This window comes from Periplaneta americana, chromosome 1 (genome assembly GCF_040183065.1).
Source record: "Periplaneta americana isolate PAMFEO1 chromosome 1, P.americana_PAMFEO1_priV1, whole genome shotgun sequence".
NCBI classification, from domain to species: Eukaryota; Metazoa; Arthropoda; class Insecta; order Blattodea; family Blattidae; genus Periplaneta; species Periplaneta americana.
This window is the reverse complement of record NC_091117.1, coordinates 139,859,866-139,880,344: the sequence shown is the minus strand read 5'-3', so window position 1 is coordinate 139,880,344 and position 20,479 is coordinate 139,859,866. Positions and strand designations below refer to the sequence as shown.

The window sequence follows — 20,479 nt, the reverse complement described above, 5'->3', positions numbered from 1 at the left end:
TTGTGTTACTTGATTTTGAGTATGTGTTATCCTTTTGTATGCCCAACAACTATTAGTGAACGTTTGCATTTACTGCATTAACTTGTACAGAGTTCAGGGTATGATTTTCAACTTACTGAAAACTATTTTCAGGCTGCATTTGCACTGTTAAGTTCATAACATTATAGCAATATGTTTCTACTCATACTGTACTAATCTTGTTGTCTCGCCTTTGAAATTGAACCTAACATTGCTCATAAATTAACGCTGGACATTCATTTAAGACACAATTTAGTAATTCAACTTAATAAATACGAAAAATATAACTATTTTGACATCTTATATGGCGGAACCGTCTATATATATGGAAATGGTTGGACCGCAGCAGCAGCAGCCATCTTTATTTCTGTATTATGGTCTGAGTATTGGAAACGGTCTTGGTCTTACGTTTATGTCATAGTACACTGGTATCAGATGGCAAATTACATTATGCTAGATATGGTTCGTTTTGAACAAGTTAGATGTAGATACTGCTACTTCATTTTCAGATCATTCAGATTGAATCCTACTTTAAATGAGTGCTCTTCTTTGCAAATTTTGAAACGTCTGTAACGTTTATACAGAATGTTCGCTACGAAGCACGCTTCACTCACGTAAATTTGAGTGTGGGAAGGTTTTGTATTGACTAGTATGGACAGATATAACAGGCTGAAAAGATGTCAGATTAGAGCATTAGTATATAGCTTACCTCCATTCAGTGCAGTTCAGTTTAGTTCGTGGCATTGTAGTACACATTAGAACAGTAAATCTTAATTTATGATATATACAGTTAAGAAGAAATCGTACAAAAAGTATCGTGTTATATTTCTATGGAAATATCCAGATGTTCAACAATCAACTGAGTCAACAATCCAGAATTTAATAAAAACAGTGAAAGAGACTATTAAGAAAAAAAAGGAAGTTGCTACATAAATCGCGTTCTGAAGATAACATACACTATAGGCCTGAATGGCGCTGTAGAAAGTGAAACCTGTTTCCAGGTGTACATCTGCTGGTATGGCATTATTATTTACATTTTACGACATAATAAATGCTGAACCACTCAAATGTTCGCAAAACTATTTACCTTCACAATGAAGTCATGAAAGCATGGCAGCGTTTACATAGGATTGCTTCCTCTGTTCCATCTTTCTCTGCATTTCTCATACCAAATTTACTCGCATATTAGACCCACTGTTTTTCTCTTTTTTAAATGCAAAAAAAGTAAGGACGGTCTTATATGTTGATATGTATAAAAGGAGTAAGGAAATAAAGTTTTTAAAATTAGGTGAACAGTAAGTAGGCCTAAATATAGAAATTGGTTAAAAAATGTCAATACATTTTCTCCACGAAGTCAATCACATTCAATTTAAATAACACAGAAGAACTCGCTCACTTGTTGCTCATTTTTACACTCACACCTGACACCGATCTCTTCCTCTGAATGACTTCGAAAATATATTATGTGAAAACTGTGGGTTGGGCTCAAGCGAAAAAATCGGATATTCTGTACCATAAAATATTTTCATAAATGAAGTGCATAATACAGTTTCGTAATTTTCTCCGTGGCCTTGTGTTTAACATGATAGGTAGCAGATCAGAAGTTCACCAATTTAAGCCTGGTTGTCAACGATGGGATTTTAAGGACAAAGAAAACTCCTTATGATGGCTGCTTATGAAAAGATAGGAATAGTAGAGATGACTGATAAAATGACAAACTTACTAGTGTTAATTATATAAACACGTGTGGCTTACAGCTGTTTCGGTGTATACTATACACCATCATCAAAGCCTATTAGATCCTGGTGTCATCTAGATATCGCTGCCTGTTGTAGGGGTGTGTTCGCATGTTGAAAAGTGGAGTCAAATAGTGAGTGTGTTCTGAAACTGATCTGTGTGTTGAGACACGAACACACCCCTACAACAGGCAACGATATCTAGATGATGCCAGGATCTGGTAGGCTCTGATGATGGTTTACAGTATATACCGAAACAGCTGTAAGCCACACGTGCTTATATAATTAACACTAGTAAGTTTGCCATTTTATCAATCATATGTAATTAAGTGTTAAAAGTAGTGTAAGCAAGATTCAAGATGGAATAGTAGAGGTGTCATATTGTAGATTTACGTAATTAATACACTTTACCCTCTTTTTATTACATCTCGCACAGTTGTAATTTGAATCTCGTATTCTGATGCGAGATGCACCACTGTTTCTCTTTTACCAAACTGCTCAATTATTTGCGCTTTTTTGGATACTTAGCACAACAGTTTTCTTTTAACACTCGTAAAAGACATTCTGCATACAAGTTATACAGTACGGCCATTTGAACAGTAGACAATACTGTGTAAGAGTAAAGGCTTGTAATAACTCTCTCTAGAAAAAATACGTAATAATATAATGGAGAATACTTGATATTTTTTCTGCAGAAAAAAAAAGGACGAGGAAGACAAGATGGATAATCCGCCAATCAGTTAATAGAGTGACGGACAGTCAGGGTTCTATTGTATATAACATCACAATATAAATGCAATATACCAAATAAATAACAGAATTACAAGACAACAAATATAATTTATTTCTATTTAAACTTAACAAGTTTATAACAAAACACTAGGTACTCATGTGCAAATACAAAAGTGAACGACGGATTGTATGTAGTCATCAAAAAGACTAACCATTTGTAAGTATATAACATATTGTTTCTTGAAATTTCTATTACTAATCTAATTTTACTCGCTCTCCAAATATTCGTGAAAGAATGCTTAAAAAGTTCCCAGGTGGAAAAATTTAATTCCTTTAGGTTTCTAGAGTCTTTAGCAGTTTGTTTTATAATATCCTGAGAAATGTGATATCTCATTCATACGTCATAATAAAATTGAGCAATTTCCTAATTGTATTGCCTTAAAGATGTACCCCTCTAAATTCTAAATACTGTAATGATTGATTTTTTTTGTTAATAAATGCATAATAAATGTCAATTACATGGATGGGTATATCATTCACAACCATTCATTCTAAAGACACTATACAAAATTTCTACAAAAGTGTTTATAGAAATGAACATAAGGAGAGAAGTTCTGTTGCTTAGGAAAAGTGGCACAAGTCAAAAATATTAATTTTACAGGAGAAGGAAAAAAAAAACTGTCTTTACACTGGTTTATGTCGATTTTATTTTTTTTCTGCAAGAATTACTGTAATGGAGAAATACTTATGTCTCTTTTCCCAAGCAAGCAGATGTTCCGTAAGTTGTCAATAAATTAATACAAAATGTTTGTGGATACTGACTTATGCCACTTTTCCCAAGCATTGTAGAATTATTAAAAGCTGTTACACTGTATATCACTTAACATCTTTCTCAGTATTACATATCATCATAGGCCATGAAGTTAAATAATAGTATGGCACTCATGACTTGCAAGGTTAAGTACCATTATCAAATGCAATATCAATATTCAATTTATATAAACAAATCTATTACTATAATAAGGTAACAATTAGTTTACTTTCTGTTAAATTGTAGAATATCACTGATTTTCTCTGGTACAGATACGGAATTAAAACTTGGAGCGTCTTGATGGAAGTCCACCTGTATGTAGGCAACAATTTCGTATGACTGTACACAAGTAGAGTATATACAGGAGCTCTTGTTTATGTGCAGTGTGTTGTAAGCAGAACTTAAAATAAAGGAGCTCCAAATTTTATTTCCGTATCTGTACATGGTGATAAAATCTGTTCCTTAAAAACAAGTACGGTATGTAAAATAAAAATAAAAGAGCTGCGACTGTGTTACGAGAGATATCACAATGAGTAAGAGAATGTTCAAAATCCTACCCAACCAGATACAATATGAAAGCTAGCTTTTCTCTTTTCACACTTGACTGGCAATTTAAAATCAATAGGTAATTCAGAACTTGAGATATAAGTACAATAAATTTGTAATTAAACTCTCGCATTGGACTCCAAGTCATTTTCTAAATAAAGCTTTATAATCACTTGAATGTTAGAATCCAGTCCTTGTAGGAAGACAGCCATTTCACGCAATACAGGCTCTTCGTGATTCTCTCGTCCTAATGCTAATGTTAGCATCAACTGACTGCGGGACGGGCACATCCGAGACAGCAGCTAAATGAAATCACACAATATTCTTTCAAACATTTCACATACTTTTCATGCCAGTAAAATAGTAATATTGGGCTCTTATATACTACATGTTATAGTATACTACGAGAATGACGAGAAGAAACAAATGGCCATATTAGACAAAATCACAATCAGAGCAGCAGCAATGACATGGTAGCAGTGGTATATACATAATTATTCATTGGAAATGAAATATTAGATCGTCTCATAAGTAATGTCTTTTTTTTTTTTTTTTTTTAAGTTTGATTTTTGTAAGATTTTGATGCATGTGAGAGCAGTCTGTTTCTGAATAGTGCTGTGTTGATGTATGTGCATCTTCGGTAATTTCATAGCAACAGTGTACTAAATTCCAGCTGCTGTGAATATGCGTATAAATGGGTGCTTTTGTGTGGAACGACACTTCGTTACTGATATCATAATAGTCAGTGAAGGAAGTGAGACAGTATGTGACAGTATGGAATACCGCTACTGGTTTCTATGGCCAGAAAACATACCATTAGTAAAAAATGACATACTGTCATTGAAAAAATGTAATCGTAAAAATTTGTTTATACATTTCTTCACAGCAGAGAGTATCATCTGTTTGCTTTGTAAATGTAAACCACAGCCTTCTGGAACTATATTCAACGTGTATTTAGATACGTTTATTTGATAAGCTCAACTCCTGGAATGCTTACAACGGTAGTATTTCAAGTATAGAAGGCTGTAGTCTGTAGCTTGTGGTGGCCATTGCTGCCAATTTAGTGACTGTGTCATTTTTGTTGTTGCACGTTTTATTAATAATTAAGTACGACACTTTGAAGCTTTAACATTATTTTAAATGATAAGTCTCAAAGGACATTGTAAAATGATCTAGTAAATAATAACTGAAGTAACTTAAAATTAGTTTATTAAGAACTGTAATGTGTTGTGTAAGCTTCAAAGATTTGCGTTACTGACTGCACGAAACAATTTATTATATACATCATTTACGTCTATGTTGTAAGGAAAGGGGTATGCCTTTTTTTAAATCGAGGTATGCCAGAGGAAAATCTTGGGATAGCATATCACCTCTGGTTTTTTCCTACTTCCCTCACTGATAATAGTGAATAATAGAAATAAATATTATATTTTTTCATCATGGGATAAGGGTAGGCGAAATTAGCACAATAAGTTCAGCAGGTGATTTTGAAAGTGAGAATCATCGAATTTATAAAGGATTTACCTTTGACTTACTCGTATGTAGCTGAGATTCGATCTATGTTCTACCTAACAAAGTAATGTATTAGATATATCTCAACCCATCCCCCCCACTTGTATGCTGTCGCTCCCAAAAACTCCCATGATGCTCAATGAAAATAAAAATAGCATCAAAAACCAATTAAATACATAAAGACAACAAATAATACTTTGAGTGAGGTTAACTTTGCGGAAAAACGGCATTTTACGTAAAAGGATGCCTCTCTTAACCAATTACCGAAATTTGTACTTCACATATTTCTAAGCCTTAATTATTAACAGTATTTTGAAAATAATTTAGAGGGGCTCTTTACATTCTTTAGCATAGACTGTAGCACCTTAACCATGCTGTAATTAATATGTGCTTCGTGGTTTGCCTTTGTACCCAGTACACTGCTTCTATGAAATTACCACCTCTTCTTTAAATATAAAATTAAACTATAACACCGGTTAAATTCAAAACATTACAGTATACAGAGCTGAAAAATTGTCGCTAATATGTTTGACTTGATGAAAATAGAGGAAAAAAGGAGAGATGAATTTACTTCTTGTGCATATTTTAAAAAGATTCAACATGTGCAAAGACAGCAATTAAAGTAACAGGAGTGGCTGTACCTGAAACATCAGTTCATAGGATTGTAAAGGAACAAGAAGCACACGAGAAACAGGGTTCATCACAGCTCCCAAAAAGTTTGTATATTGTGGTTTAATTCGTTTTAAGCTACTTTAATCATATACTGATAATAAAAATCTACGGAGTGGCTGAGAAGTGGATGTACCCCTTCCTTTATTTTCTACATTATGATGGTTATTACTAAATGCTTGATATTAACATTTACCTGATGTTTTAAGGACCCAGAACACCAGTATGCAGACAGTCATTATCATAGCATAGCTGAATTTTGTGCCATGTTCTGACATCACACAATTGTACCTACACTGATTTCACCTTTCTGATAATCCTACTTGTCTGTGATGTAATAATCATGATGAAGATCTGGAACACATTCTTCTATATTGTCCATCCATAAACCACAAAAGAAGTAAATTAAAACCATCAGTACCAGTTGCAGAAGACACAGCCCTGCAGTATATATTGACTACACCCCAACTCTGGCTACTAGCAACAGGCATCTATAATGAACACCGATCAAAATACCCCTCATTTCTCACGAAAACCAAGAACTGAATAGACTATAGTGGACTTTATGTTGTCAGCAAACCAGCTGGATACATTAAGAAGATTGATTGACATCGGGGTCATGTGCGTGAATACATCTTCCATAGCAGCTCATAACTTTTCTGTTGTGTGATATTGATTATTTCAGACTCTCTTTTTGATGAATCCCCAGAGAGCAGGTTTTCAAAAGGTGATATTTCGAAAGTGCATGCTCCGAGAGATAGATTAGATTAGATTATATTAAAGTCATGAGTATTATACAAATACTATGGACATAGTCATAATAGAAACAAAATAGAGTGAATAAGATTATATTAGAAACATACGTTATTAACAGAGGACTCAAAGTATTCACTAATACTATAAAAGGGATGATTAATCATCCAGCGTTTTAAAACATTCTTAAATGTGTTATAGTTAACACTGTGTGCAGACTTATGTAATCTATTAAACATAGATACTGCCATGGACATAAATTATTTTTTTAGTTGTTTCCAGTGTAACATTAGATTCAGTCAAGTGAAAATTGTATCTTGTATTATAATTATGAAGATCAGATCTGTGATAATAATTTGCTAAATTTTTCTTTACCTTCAGCAAGAGGTGAAGATGTAAAGATTAATAACAGTCAGAATAGCCTCATTTATGAATAATGGCTTACAGTGCGCATCAGAAGCAGAACCAGTTAAAATACGTAAGGCTTTTTTTTTTTTTTGTAGAAGGAGAACATTAGATGTACTAGAACCATTTCCCCATACAGAAATACCACAGGTTATTATACTATTGAAGAAGGCAAAATAAGCACTTCTTACATATGTTTTAGGCACCAGTGATTTCAATTTGCTTAATAAGAGTTATTTAACTCTTGAAAGTTTAGTACAAACATATGGGGCCCAAGATAATTTGGGATCCAGTACAATTCCTAAAAGTTTAGCACATGGCTTAGAGTTGTAGCACACTCAACTGTGAAGATGAACATTCCACAGACATGAAAATGGAATGATGCAAGAAGCAACCTGCATACCTCTTTCCGCACATCCATGTCAGCAGCATTCAGTTCATTGATGTGCAATAGAGAGTAAGGCTTTAGCTTTAAACCACGTTTCATGTCATCCACCATGATCGAAAGAATACCGAGCTCTGCATACCTTTTCCGAGTGAATTTCTTTCAAGATTTTTGCACTGATATCCCAACAATGTGGTATGTTTCCCACCTCGTTATTGGTCTGCCATTTCGAGAACAGTCTTTCACACTGTCCGTTGCTAGTGCACATTTTTCCTACACAACACTTGCTTTCCATGGCAGTTCCATATCAAAGCAGTCTCGAAATTTCATTTTCATGTTATTCACAGTGTCAGTGAAATGAGGTCTTTCATGAAGCAAAATCTCTGTCATTAAATCTCTGCTCGATGGTATACAGACTCTGATCAGCCATATTTGTTTATTACTTCCACTGCATAGTTACCAAGTTTACCAACACGGCAACACAAACCTTCACAAAATAAAGGGGAGTTCACACACTTCACAGCCACTCGATATTACTGAACAATATTGGTAAATAACTTGCTTCTGATACTACATTAATATTTTTTAATACACTAAGAAGGTTCTTTGGGAACAACATATACCATTACATGGAATCCAATTTTACCAGCAATTTTTATGATTAAATATCTGACAACACTAAATAGAAAGTTAAATTCTTGAGGAGTGTCTGTGAAAAGTTTCCTACTATTATAGTTCCTATCACATAACTGTCCTGTTTGAAGTTCATCAGCATAGGCCAGAGGTAATGAGCTGAACTTGTGATCCAAGACTGTACTTTAATGAGGTTTCAATGTTGCTTGCTTAGGTTGATTATCTGGTTGGGTTTTTCTCAACATTTTTCCCAACTGGAAGACGAATGCCATGTAATCTCATGGTGAATTTGGATCTTATCTCACAAAAAATACCATCTCACTTCCACTAATTCCAATGACATTCGATGAACTCGCAGTTAAAACATATTGTTAAATATGAGATAAAAAAAAAAGTTTTTGAATCTCATTCTGTAATAATAGTTAGTAAAATTGGATGAACAATGAAAAAGTAAACGAAGTAAAACATAAATTATTGTAAAAAATAAAAAGGCATAATTAATAAAATATCTCTTTCCCTGCTCCACTAAATATCAGAACTAACTTTTGTGAAATGACACAGGAACGACATAACTAATGGAAGGAAACTTACCCCAAACAATTGTTGGGCCATCCAGCCATGGTAGGCTTTCAGGGTTTCATCATAGGCTTTCTTCAGAAAAGGTATCAAATCTTCAGAATTTTTACCCTGCCGTGTATCTTCTAATATACATTGGAAAAATGTATGGATAAAATGTAGGGCTCTGAAAAAAAGTTTTTGCATTGCAACATGTCATTACCAAATTAATATAAAATTACGTTATGCAGCTTTGTTACTTATAATAATTAACTGTGTGTCTGCCGAGTTAGCTCTGTGGTAGCATGTCTGCCTCCAGACTAGCCGGCCCAGGTTCAATTCCCGGCAAGGTCAGAAATTTTCATGTAAAATTTCTACCTCGGGACTAAGAGAGATGGCGGTGCGCGCAACTTCTAATCGCTAGACTGTGCACCAATATGCCTGGATTAAATTCCAAATCTCTCCACAGTACATATGAAGAGAAGGCATATGTCACTGTTGATAGTGATTCGCCTGTCAGACGGGGACGTTAAGCCTGGCGGCCCCCTTGGTGCTATTCAACAGGAACAGGCTATGTGTCGGCACTGGGTTTCTCCTTCTCCCTTCCTCATCTTCATCACCATCACTCATTCCAGACACTATACTTACACACACACATACACTCACCCTAGTACACGACATAATTCTCCACAGATACACATCATGTACTGTGTGGCCTGCTGAAGTAGTGTACAAATAGAAAATGGGTCACAATCCTGCCATCTATCCGTAATATGGGGAACCCGAATCACGTAAAGTGAAGTGGGTAGGTATTGGATACATACATAATTAACTGTATCATCTGAAATGTCACATACTTTCTCATTATATAGTTTTGAAGTAATTAAAAAAAAAAAAGTCTTAACTACAACTGTGACAAACTGTTCACAACTTTTTATATCTAACCTGCCCTTTTCTTAGCATACGACTTATGTTATAGATATTAATATTTGTATAATTTGTAACAGCATAATGTAAATTTAATTTAAGTAGAGTATCTAAATATGCCAATTATTAAAGCAAACAAGATGAAAAGCTAGATCAATATACTCTCTTGTCTAGTGAGCACAAGGCCAGTCATAGTTCATTCGCGTTCATTAACCATTTTGAGATGCAGATGCTAACAGTTCCCTGTTAATTAACCTTCTTCTCGAATCATGCTCCTTCATCACAATCTCTCTTTCTGGACATAATAATATTGTTTCTACTAACCATTGTTCACTATTTAATATTAATCACTTCGACTATAGCTGAAACTCTTCTAACCATCGTTTTGCCATATTACCTTCCGGTACATTTCTATTACTGTAAATAGAGCAGGCTAACTACAACTTTTGACATTAGTAACAATTTTCAATCCGATTTAGTGCACACTAGTTTTATTACTCGTAGTCACCATAAAGTCTTTTGTTTGTGCTAGCTTTCAGTTTCTATGCATGATCACAGCCTTCCACCGTATAACATTATAATCCTGGACTTTATGTCTGGTAACCTGATCACAGTTATTCAGTAGCATTCTGTAGGTCCACTGTTCTTATAATGTAAGCATCTAAGAGTGTCTTAATTTTTATTTCAATGCCAAAATTGATAACCAAACATGGCCTCCATTGAAACACGTGATCTGGTGTTTATTGAATTATACAACATGCATTAAGTTTTTTTTTGTTAAAGTTCTATAAAAAATGTAATAGATTTAATAATGTTTGGTTAAATTAAATCAAAGTGATAAAGTTAAGGGATGATACTTTTTGTAATTAACCTAAAATAATCTATACTAATAATAAAACTGTAACCAAAATTTTTCTGGTAATTTTCGCTTTTACAAAAAATAATAGGTGTTAACATGTTTAATTAACTATCCTGAGACCAAAAATCGCATTTTTTAAATTTCTGATTGTATGTCTGTTTGTCTGTCCGTATTATTGTTTGGTACTTTTCATATGATAATGGCTGAACTGATTTATATGAAGATTCGTAGGATAAGCTAGCTCCGACTTACATTTTAGGCTATATGGCATTCAAAATACTTTCTTTAAACAGGGGGTTACAAGCAGCGCCAGGTTTTTTGTAGCAATAAACGCGAAATGTAATGGAGAGATGCAGCAAGAAATATATGCACAATGTATCACAAATGTGACTGATTTATGACTGTAATTCTGTCGCGAATTTTCGCGAAAATTGACCATTTCTGTGAAAATCTTCATTTTTACGACAAAAACTAAAAAATGACATTTTTGTTAAAACTTGTTTTAAGAAATACATTCGTTTTGAAGATGTTGGCTCCAAAGGAATGAGAAATCATTTGGAAATGTACATTAACCCGAAATTCTATTATTCTCTTTTATGACCTGCAGGACCATTGATGACTGGATTTTCCTAATCCTTTGGATTATTCCGTTTAGGCCTATTTAGAAATACATTCGTTTGCAAGTTATTTTATATTGTATTTGTATAGTGAAGTATAGTTTGCGCACTGCACACTATAAATATTTCCTGAACAAGAATAGTTTATAATTTTAGATTAAAATGCCTAAACTATTAGGAGATATGCATGGCTGAAGTGCATGTATTTAGACGCAGTCAACAACTCCAGACAAAGACTGTAGATCAGAGAGTGAAATATCCTGGACCAGTAGCAGAGTTTGACATTCATTACCTAATAAAGGATATTAATTTTGCAGGTAAAAAATAGTGAATCACTTTTAAATAATTACTATGAAAATATAGCATAATTGGACAATGTCAATACATTTCATTCTTTATCCACTTTCCTTCAGCAGGCTGGAGAATATATTACAGCATGTTGACTGGGTAGGTCACACATTTCCCTCCTGGAGAGGTGACAATAAGATGAAATTGTAATAGGGGAATTGGAAGTAACCCAAGAAAATCTTCCCCAATATGCAGTACTATCTTTATCTATCAAAATTTCATTTAAAGATGAATTTGTGACAGGGGAATTGGGAGTACCCAAGAAAATCTTTCCCAGTACAGAGTACTATCTTTATCTACCAAAATTTCATCTGAATTGCCGAAATATGGACCTGGGAATGTAGCATAGAAAGGTCATGCATTAGTCATCCAGTTAATGGTGCATAGGTCTATATTACTTCTTACAGGAAGTGAAAATATAATCTTCAAACTGAGAAATATAGAAATAAAGTATTATTACCTTCTTAACCACAGAAGCGCCTCTATTGCATAATTCCCCCCTTCTTCCTTTTCACATAAGATCATGTCATTCAGGTACATGTGTTTCTCTTTATTGGTGTAATATCGCTGAGTTAGTTTCTGTAATGTAAACCATGATTTGTTCTTAGATACAACTACTGCAGAGATATGGCTACAGCATTGTCTGTACTCAGGAAATTGTATCAGAAAAATGTATTAAAAAGCATTCAAGAATTAAACATAACAATTAAAATACACGATTTAAAAATATTTGTAAAAACAAAGAAAAAAAAATGTTTTTGGGTTGCCTTTTGTCTCAGAAGGTAGAAATTAACAAAATTTATAAGACTGGTAAGTTAATAATTCCTGATATCATAAAGACAAAATTGAAATATGTAAGAAAAGAACCACACTAAAGTTTTTGAAATGTTGGCAGTAGTCTACCTTGTATCCTACATGAAAGCTCCCTGGGAGGTTATCTACAAAGCGTCAGAATGACGCAAAACTAAGGGCAACATAGAGAACACAACGAAAAGTAAACATAATCAGTTTTTATAGAAGAGAGATAAATCTTCACTTGCAGAAAGAATCGAATTCAGGTTCATTTAATGCTAACTGGATATACTACTATTTAAGTCACTGCTTAGAACCATGACTATACAGCTGACGTTATACAACTGCAGACAAGGCAACAAGTTGGTGGAGCTACAAGGGCAATAATAGAGCCGCTGTTATACTCGTAATTGTAAAATAAAAAGAGTAATAAGAAATTATGTTAATTTTTTTATTTTACATTATCTGTAGAAGCTAAAAATGCAGCAATTTACGGAAATGCATATCATATGGTTTGTCTACCATTACACTCACTTGCAAATTTTTATCCGAAAACTCGTGATTATTCTACAATTACAACATAGCTGAACTGCAGATGCATCATGCATTACAATTTTATTAGTCTTGTCTCTTCTAGAGTTAATGAACTAAATGGTATGTGCATTGTATTATGATAATATCTGCAGACTACTTCAACATTAAAAAAAAATATATATAGGCAGACAAAAGCCAAGCCAAAAATTACTTTTCGGTATCAGGAATGCTGAAAACATGTATTTCCATTAATATATCAAAATTATACTTTGCAGTGTCACAAGATTTTCTTTTTACACCTCGTACATTAAAAACTGAAGTAAATAAATGCATAAGAAGGCAGCTCATTAAATTCTGTATGTAGGGTTATGATGCCACCAACACTGTTGCAGGGTTCAAAAATTTGGTTCAGAATAAAAATGAATATTAGCGCCTACATTACATTCTAAGAGCTGTTGAAGGATACATTATAATCAGCCAAATTAGATTAAAGAAAACATTAATAGAAGTAATGAAGTTAACAAAAAAGAAATGATGATGCTCCTAAAATTAGTACAACTTACAAAGAAATAGGTAAATGAAATGTTGATACAACCAAAATAAAAGGTTCCTAATGGAAACTGGAAGAACAGGTTAAGAAGAAGAAGAAGAATAAGAAGAGATGATGGATGAAAATGTTGAAAGTTGCTCCCAAATAAAATTTTTTGGTCAAATACAACAACAATGTAAGTTCAAGGGCTGTAATAACAGTAATTGTTGGTGGTCTAGAGTTTACAGTTCTTTTATTATATCTCTGCTGGTAAGTGACTGGTAAATTTCACGTGGCTTATCTTAGACGTGAGCATCAGAGCATTAAAAAGCATTGCAAACTTCCGCAAGCTGTGACATTGCATGGAGGCAGAGAAAAACTGTAGGCCTACCATCCTTCACATGTTCAAAATCGGCCAAGGCAATGAATTATTAAAGGGTGATAAAAATCCTCAGCTTGGTTTATTTCGTATAGGAAATAAAACTGAGATTCTCATGTTGTAGACTTAAGGGGACACTCAACTATATTTTGGAACTTTTTTCCTATTTAACCAATCTTTTTCAAATTTGGAGAAAAAGTTTAATATACACATAGAAAGTAACATGCAAAATTTCAGCTCATTAGATCCAATACTTTTCCAAATAAAAAATATTTCAATTTTTAATCAATCATTAATTGAAATATCACTTTTAATTATCATTTTTTATTTTTTGGCTTTGTGCATTTGACTGTGACTTCTCAAAGAATAGGGGAAGAATTCTGCGTATTGATTTAGTTCTGTCACGTAAATTAGTGTAGAAATTTAATTTTTTCATTTCTATGACACTTTTTCTCCAATTTTTAAGTTGAGTGTCTCCTTAAGATTTAAAAAATAATATAAAATTTAACAATAATAATAATAATAATAATAATAATAATAATAATAATAATAATAATAATAATAATAACAATATACATTGTTTCTCAACCAACAAAGCTCCCTGTTTGCGGACAGATGTCTCTGCAGGCTGACATCTTACAGAGTCCGTGGATACCCAGAGTAGCACAATTGGCCACTACTGTTATTCCATTTCAACCGCTTGGGATAGGAACATTTAAAGTAAAACTCAATTTAGGTCAGTGTCCGTGGCCCTTAAAATTAAAAATATCTGATTCTGATTTAGGCTACATAAGCTACATTCATTCCCTTACAATTGTATACATCAAATAGCGTGCGCTGGAATAACAATGGCTGATTTGTCAGCATTTCCGGCGCAAAGGATTGCGGTACTCTGGATATCCATGGACTCTGACATCTTAATTGAAATTTCACATGTTTCTGCATAACATCTCATGAGACTGCAGAGGTCTCTGAGAGGAGAAGCAAAGAACAAAATATGAGAGGGTACAATAAATTTAATAAGCTATACAGCAAGAGACTGACAACAGAATGGGATTAGAAGAGGGAGGAGGAAATGAGGCTTGGGGTGGGAAATAAAGAATAGTTACTTTATCAAAAAAGCTTTCAAATTATTATTAGAAAGAATCCACAAATTGGTTGTACATGTATAGTAGATATCAAGATACTGTGTGTCCACAAATTTTCTCTGGCTTCTAGAATAGAGCAACTCTTAAACAGATTAAACACATGTGTCTTGCTATAACCTATACTGAATCACTCGAAGTTTTAACTTACGCCTGCATGAAGTGGTCGGCAAATGAGACATGGAAATTAACATACAAAGGAGTACTGTACAGTTCTAAGTTCTATGGCCCACTAAGTGGGTCTGTTTTCTTTGTGGTAGTGGTCTGTATCAGCCGGATATAGTCAGGTAAGTTGATGGTCCAGCAAGGTCAGGATCCTACTAAGCTAGGTTCATATTCTATTGGGTATGCAACTGCTTGAACCCATCTGAATTCTATCTAACATCCGACATCAAATCTGACTCAAGCAGTGCTGTGTTCTGCAAGCAGTGATAGTGCATGACTGATGAAAAAATATTTCACATTGCTGCATTATGATTATATTAATTTCGTAATCTTTCCCACAAATGGTTTGAATGCTTTATTAACAATTCCTCAAAATAAAAATTTATAATGTGATATAATTATAATATAGCAATGCAAAATAACTGCCTGTATTTTGTAACTAACTTCAATTCGGACAGCCAACTTTGGTAGTATTTGAGACTTTTCCAGACTTTCTATATTCTACCTGAGAAGAAATTTAAACTACAAATTTGTATTTCCCAATCTAGAGTTGTAACAAAGTACTGTACATACATGCTTACATTTAACACACTGAGCAAATCCCGGATGACAGTCTTGTCTTTTTTCACTAAAACATAAAACTGATCCCAAATTGTTCTTTTTACTGGTGAACTGGAGTTGGGTATGCCATTAAATTCTTCAGTTTTAAGTCTTCCTAGAAGTTCAAAAGGTGGAATTTCAGTGTGGCTAGACATGGTCACAATATTGTCGAAAAATAACTGCCTAGTTCTAAGCAAGTGGAGCCACTGTAAAGTCCTGCACCAGGTTCCTATTGATCTGAGACCCTACTGCAACATGAACAATACGTGATGCCAGAGCCGATCTATCCTCTCATGCTGCTTACGTCATTCTTTGCTAGCACAGTGTGTCTGTACCCTCATGCTGCTTGCACAAGAAATCAGATCTGACTAAACCTGATGCTGACCTCTGCTTTGCAGGGTAGGGGTAAGATCTTTAAATTGTGTAAACAATCTCTTATTTCTTACAATGAAACATTGAAGAGAATTTGGCAGATGTGTAGAAATTCAAGAAAATAAATGCTGGAAAATACACGGAATTTTTTCAGACTATGGCACAATTATAACCAATAAATGTTCTGAAAGTGATCATAAACAGAGCTGCAGTTATCGAACTTCAACGGAAAAATTCAAATAAGTGAAGAAATAAATGTTTCTTGAAGTAATAGTACCGTATCTGCAAGAAACGCCCAGAAATACCTAGTTCTGGTAGACGTCTCAATTCTGACACCACAAATTTAATTATTCGAAAATGAGAAAGTTTGAGAATCTAATGTTTTAACTGTTTAGAATATGCATAGCAAGGTTTTCCATTACAACACTGCATAATGTGCTAGCTGTACTGGCCATGAATGACTGTCCTTGCTGTAAGATGGGCTGTCAGATAAGGTACATTCACTTTAGCCTTTTTTATGCTGATCTATATCAAGATCATAGCTTCTCAATTATCAGTTAATAAAACTGATGGCATTAAGACCATGTAATAATAATAATAATAATAATTATTATTATTATTATTATTTATTTATTCATTTTACTTGGCAGAGTTAAGGCCTTAAGGCTACTGATGTGGACATAATCCACAGAATATAACAAGAGGTTAACTGTCGACTGGAAATTCTCTGTGCTGTCATTGTGAGTTTTACCACAGAGCACAGAAGAACACAACTATGTGACTAAACCTGTTTAAAATCCTGGAGGAACTTAGTGTTCTTACTATACTTCGATGTTCAGAAACGAAAAATAAAATATCTTTCTATTGGCAATCTAATAATTTTCTTCTTGAAAGACTGCAAAAAACTAACCTACAAACAAACACGTCCATCCATTATATATCTAATAAATCTAAATACTTATAAATAGTTTTTAATGGCTGCTTTATAAATATTGCCTCTAAAACGACTACTGTATCACACCTTTTCTACTTTGTTTTGATGTATCCATCATTAAGAGGTTTCTTTAATCCACAAAGAGTCTACATTTGTAACCGAAACATTGGCTCACAGGAAAGCAGGAAACTTGGCTGAGTGAGGACGAGATAAGTATATGGTAATTTTTCCTCGGACAGAGTCATTTTACTTGCCGCAAATTTACGATACAGACTTTTAGTTTTTCTTTCCTTCCAACTGAAGTCATGCCAAGGATATTTATTGCCTTTAAAAATCCATCACCTGATTGGTCCGAATCTTGTGTTGGCCATCAAAAAATGATCCATATCTAATATAGGCTACATACTGTACATATGAAACACAAACTTACCTCAATGTTGCCTGTCATATCATATCTTACTGGAGCAAATACTTTGCCAAATTTCTCTGGAAAGAAAACCAATATTAAAACATCTTCAATAATGCTAAACTTAATTCATGTAACATATTCGTTGTAAAACTGGCCGAAACATATTCCAGAGATGTCTAAAATGTAGCATTCATTCGAAAATAGGTCGAAACATGTTAACAAGGTACCTACGTTAATATTTAACACAAGAAAGTTCTTATCATACATATTCCGAAATTAATTGAATCTTGAATTTTTAATGAAATATTACTGAGGGGGGAAAATGTCTCGAGGATCAAATTAAATCCCAGAATATCCGAAATATTACACTAATATAGTTAGTTTGCTCATTTTCGAAATAAGATGTATCACACTAATTTCAGGTATTTTTACACTATCTACAAAACGAAATATTATTAAAAGAAAAACTAATACGAAAGACAATGAAAGATAAATACAGTAAAACTCCGTTTTCCCGCTTTTAAGGAAGCCGGTTTAAGAAAAATTCCACTTTTAAGGAATACTTTTCAAGTGGAGTTTGTGATAATAAAGGCCGAATATCAACTCGACTTTCAATAATAATCAATAGTACTAGCATATTTGATACTATATCTCAATTGATAGTAATGCGGCATTATTCTTTGCTGTTTTTTATGGTCTTGCTTTGTGTTCTTTCACAGAGTGGTTGCTTTGTTCTTGCGAGTTGTATGGATCCTGTTTCCAAGTTTTTTTTTTTTTTTTTCTTTTTTGTTAGTTTATGCTGTTTATGCATTGTCATAATGGTGTCTAAACAGAAGAAATTAACTATCAGGCAGAAAGTGAAAATAATGAGTTGTTGCAGCTAATCCTCAAATAACCTATTACATAGGGTAAAAAAAAAAAAACATGGTTTGCCAACTACTTCATTATGGGGAATAATGAAGAAAGAAGAAATTTTTGAATGCCAAGTTTCAGTGTGGTTCAGATTCAATCAAATGGAAAAACATTCATGTCTCACTATTTGAAGAGTTAGAAAATATTAAATGAAATTTATAATAAATAATTAAGTAATAATTGTAGGCTTAATTAAATGATTATAATGTTTGGTATGTAACACATGTTAGTATTAGTTATTTTAGCCTTTCCTTCCCGTTTTATGTAAACCACCTTTTAAGGAAACAAAAAGTAATTCCTCAGAAATTCGTTAAAAAGGGGTTGTACCAGTGGTGTAACTTACACCCCCACAGACCCCACGTTGCGGGGGGGGGGCCGAGGCCAGGGAGGGCCGAAAATGTTCAATGGTTACTGACGCATATTTTGAAATGAGTGTGAATTACAGTTCAAGGCCCACTGCCCAGCCACTATCAACTTGGCGTCCTTGAGTGAAAAATACTGGAGAGCGAGAGAATGATTTCGTTGTCAGAAATTCAGCATTAGCAACCAACAACAACAACAACACAGTTCAAGGCCCACATTACGTATTTTCCATAATGCATAGCCACTATTTTTACTATCTGGCATATGGAAATCTGTGATTATGACTTCCATCACTGAACCCGAGGATGCGCATACAATGATCCAACTGGCAATACTTCGCATCATACATCCCCATCGATTGCCTCAGTGACGCCGATGTTGAAAATGTGAGAGTGATTTTTATGGATAGAGACATTGTTTGTCGTGGTGTATTTTCATGTCATCAATAGGGGGCAGTTAAAGCTAGTGATGGTACCAAGTATAGCTGCGTTGGTTGGAATGGGGTGAATTTCCCCTACAACTTGACAACTGCTTACATCAAGTTGTAGGGTAATTTCACCCCATTCCATCTGCCACACCTATACTCGGTACCATCAATAGCTTTAACTGCTCCCTTTTCATAGCCCTAGTCATCAGGTTGCCAGCCGTAGTCGCAGCATATAAACAGTAAATGCACATTGAAATAATGAAGTTTTCTATAGCAACACATCTACTTGTTACTAGATTTAATTCATCATTTTTCTCGGGTTTTGTGACAATGAAACTTTTTAAAAGTAATTATGAACATTTAAGTGGTGTAGAAAAACGCAAAAGGGAAAGAGAACTTGAAAAATCTGTTTCGAAACTGACTAAAACGGACTCAGTATTTTAACCAAGTAGTCAAACACAAATTACCTGTGGTGGAATGAATCCCAGTGTTTCAGTACCATGACTCAAGAAAGACTTAGTGCTCTCAGTGTATTAAGTATTGAATTTGAAGAGACCCAAAGACTTGATCTATATGATTTGATTGAGTCATTTGCTTCTCAAAAGGTCAGAAGGGAAAAGAGCTTTGAACTAAGCTTCACATTAAATTTATCTTAGGTATTATTGTGTAATTGTAGCCTTAGTAAAACAGTGGTTATAACATTTAATTTTTTTTCAGTTCTGTTCACTTAATTTTGTTTAAAAAATGGAGTATTTTGTTATGCTAAATTGTTTTAGAATAACTCTTCTCGGGTTCTCAGCCAGGTGAGTTGGAGATTAGCTTCCAAGCTTTCGACGGCTAGCTCTGCCATCTTCTTCAGGCAGTAGCTTCGTCCCTGAAGAAGATGGCAGAGCTAGCCGTCGAAAGCTTGGAAGCTAATCTCCAACTCACCTGGCTGAGAACCCGAGAAGAGTTATTCTACATCAAACGCTGGGAAAGCCTAAATTGTTTTATTCGAATTAGATGTAAAAAAATAACAATATGAAAATAGGAAAAAAAAAATGGCAGCAAGGAAAGGGGCACAGATTCTCATTTTTGCTGGGGGGGCACAGCTATAAAAAGTTACGCCACTGGGTTGTACTGTAGTAGCTAGGTAACAGATTGTGTTAAGTGTATTTTCAGATCTTAAATTACCTTGTAACTTGTACCGTATTAGAGACGTTTTAGATAAGATGTACAAATCAGATGCTTTAAAATGGTAACAAAACAAACAGGAATAAATAAATTTAAGTCTTATAGCTTTGAAGGAGTATTAGCTAACACAGCAATATGTAACAATATTTATTGATGGTCTAGAAAGTGAAGTTTCTACAAAAGAAGCACAAAATTAAGTCGATATAATATTTTTTTCTGTGATCAAAATGTTAATATTG

The 20,479-nt window shown here is 33.9% G+C and overlaps 1 protein-coding gene across 1 annotated transcript in view; it reads right to left on the bottom strand.

Moving 5' to 3' along the window:
* Nucleotides 1–2,574: 2,574 nt before the first annotated feature.
* The window catches only part of LOC138701452 (pleckstrin homology domain-containing family A member 8), a 28,473-nt gene continuing 10,568 nt past the window's right edge, over nt 2,575–20,479 (bottom strand). Inside the window, exons 2-5 of the mRNA XM_069828338.1 lie at nt 17,387–17,442; nt 11,967–12,085; nt 8,792–8,942; nt 2,575–4,145 (exon numbers count right to left, since the gene is read on the bottom strand). Of these exons, the coding sequence (XP_069684439.1) occupies nt 3,963–4,145; nt 8,792–8,942; nt 11,967–12,085; nt 17,387–17,442 (509 nt within the window). The 3' untranslated portion in view covers nt 2,575–3,962. The remainder of the gene's footprint in view (nt 4,146–8,791; nt 8,943–11,966; nt 12,086–17,386; nt 17,443–20,479) is intronic.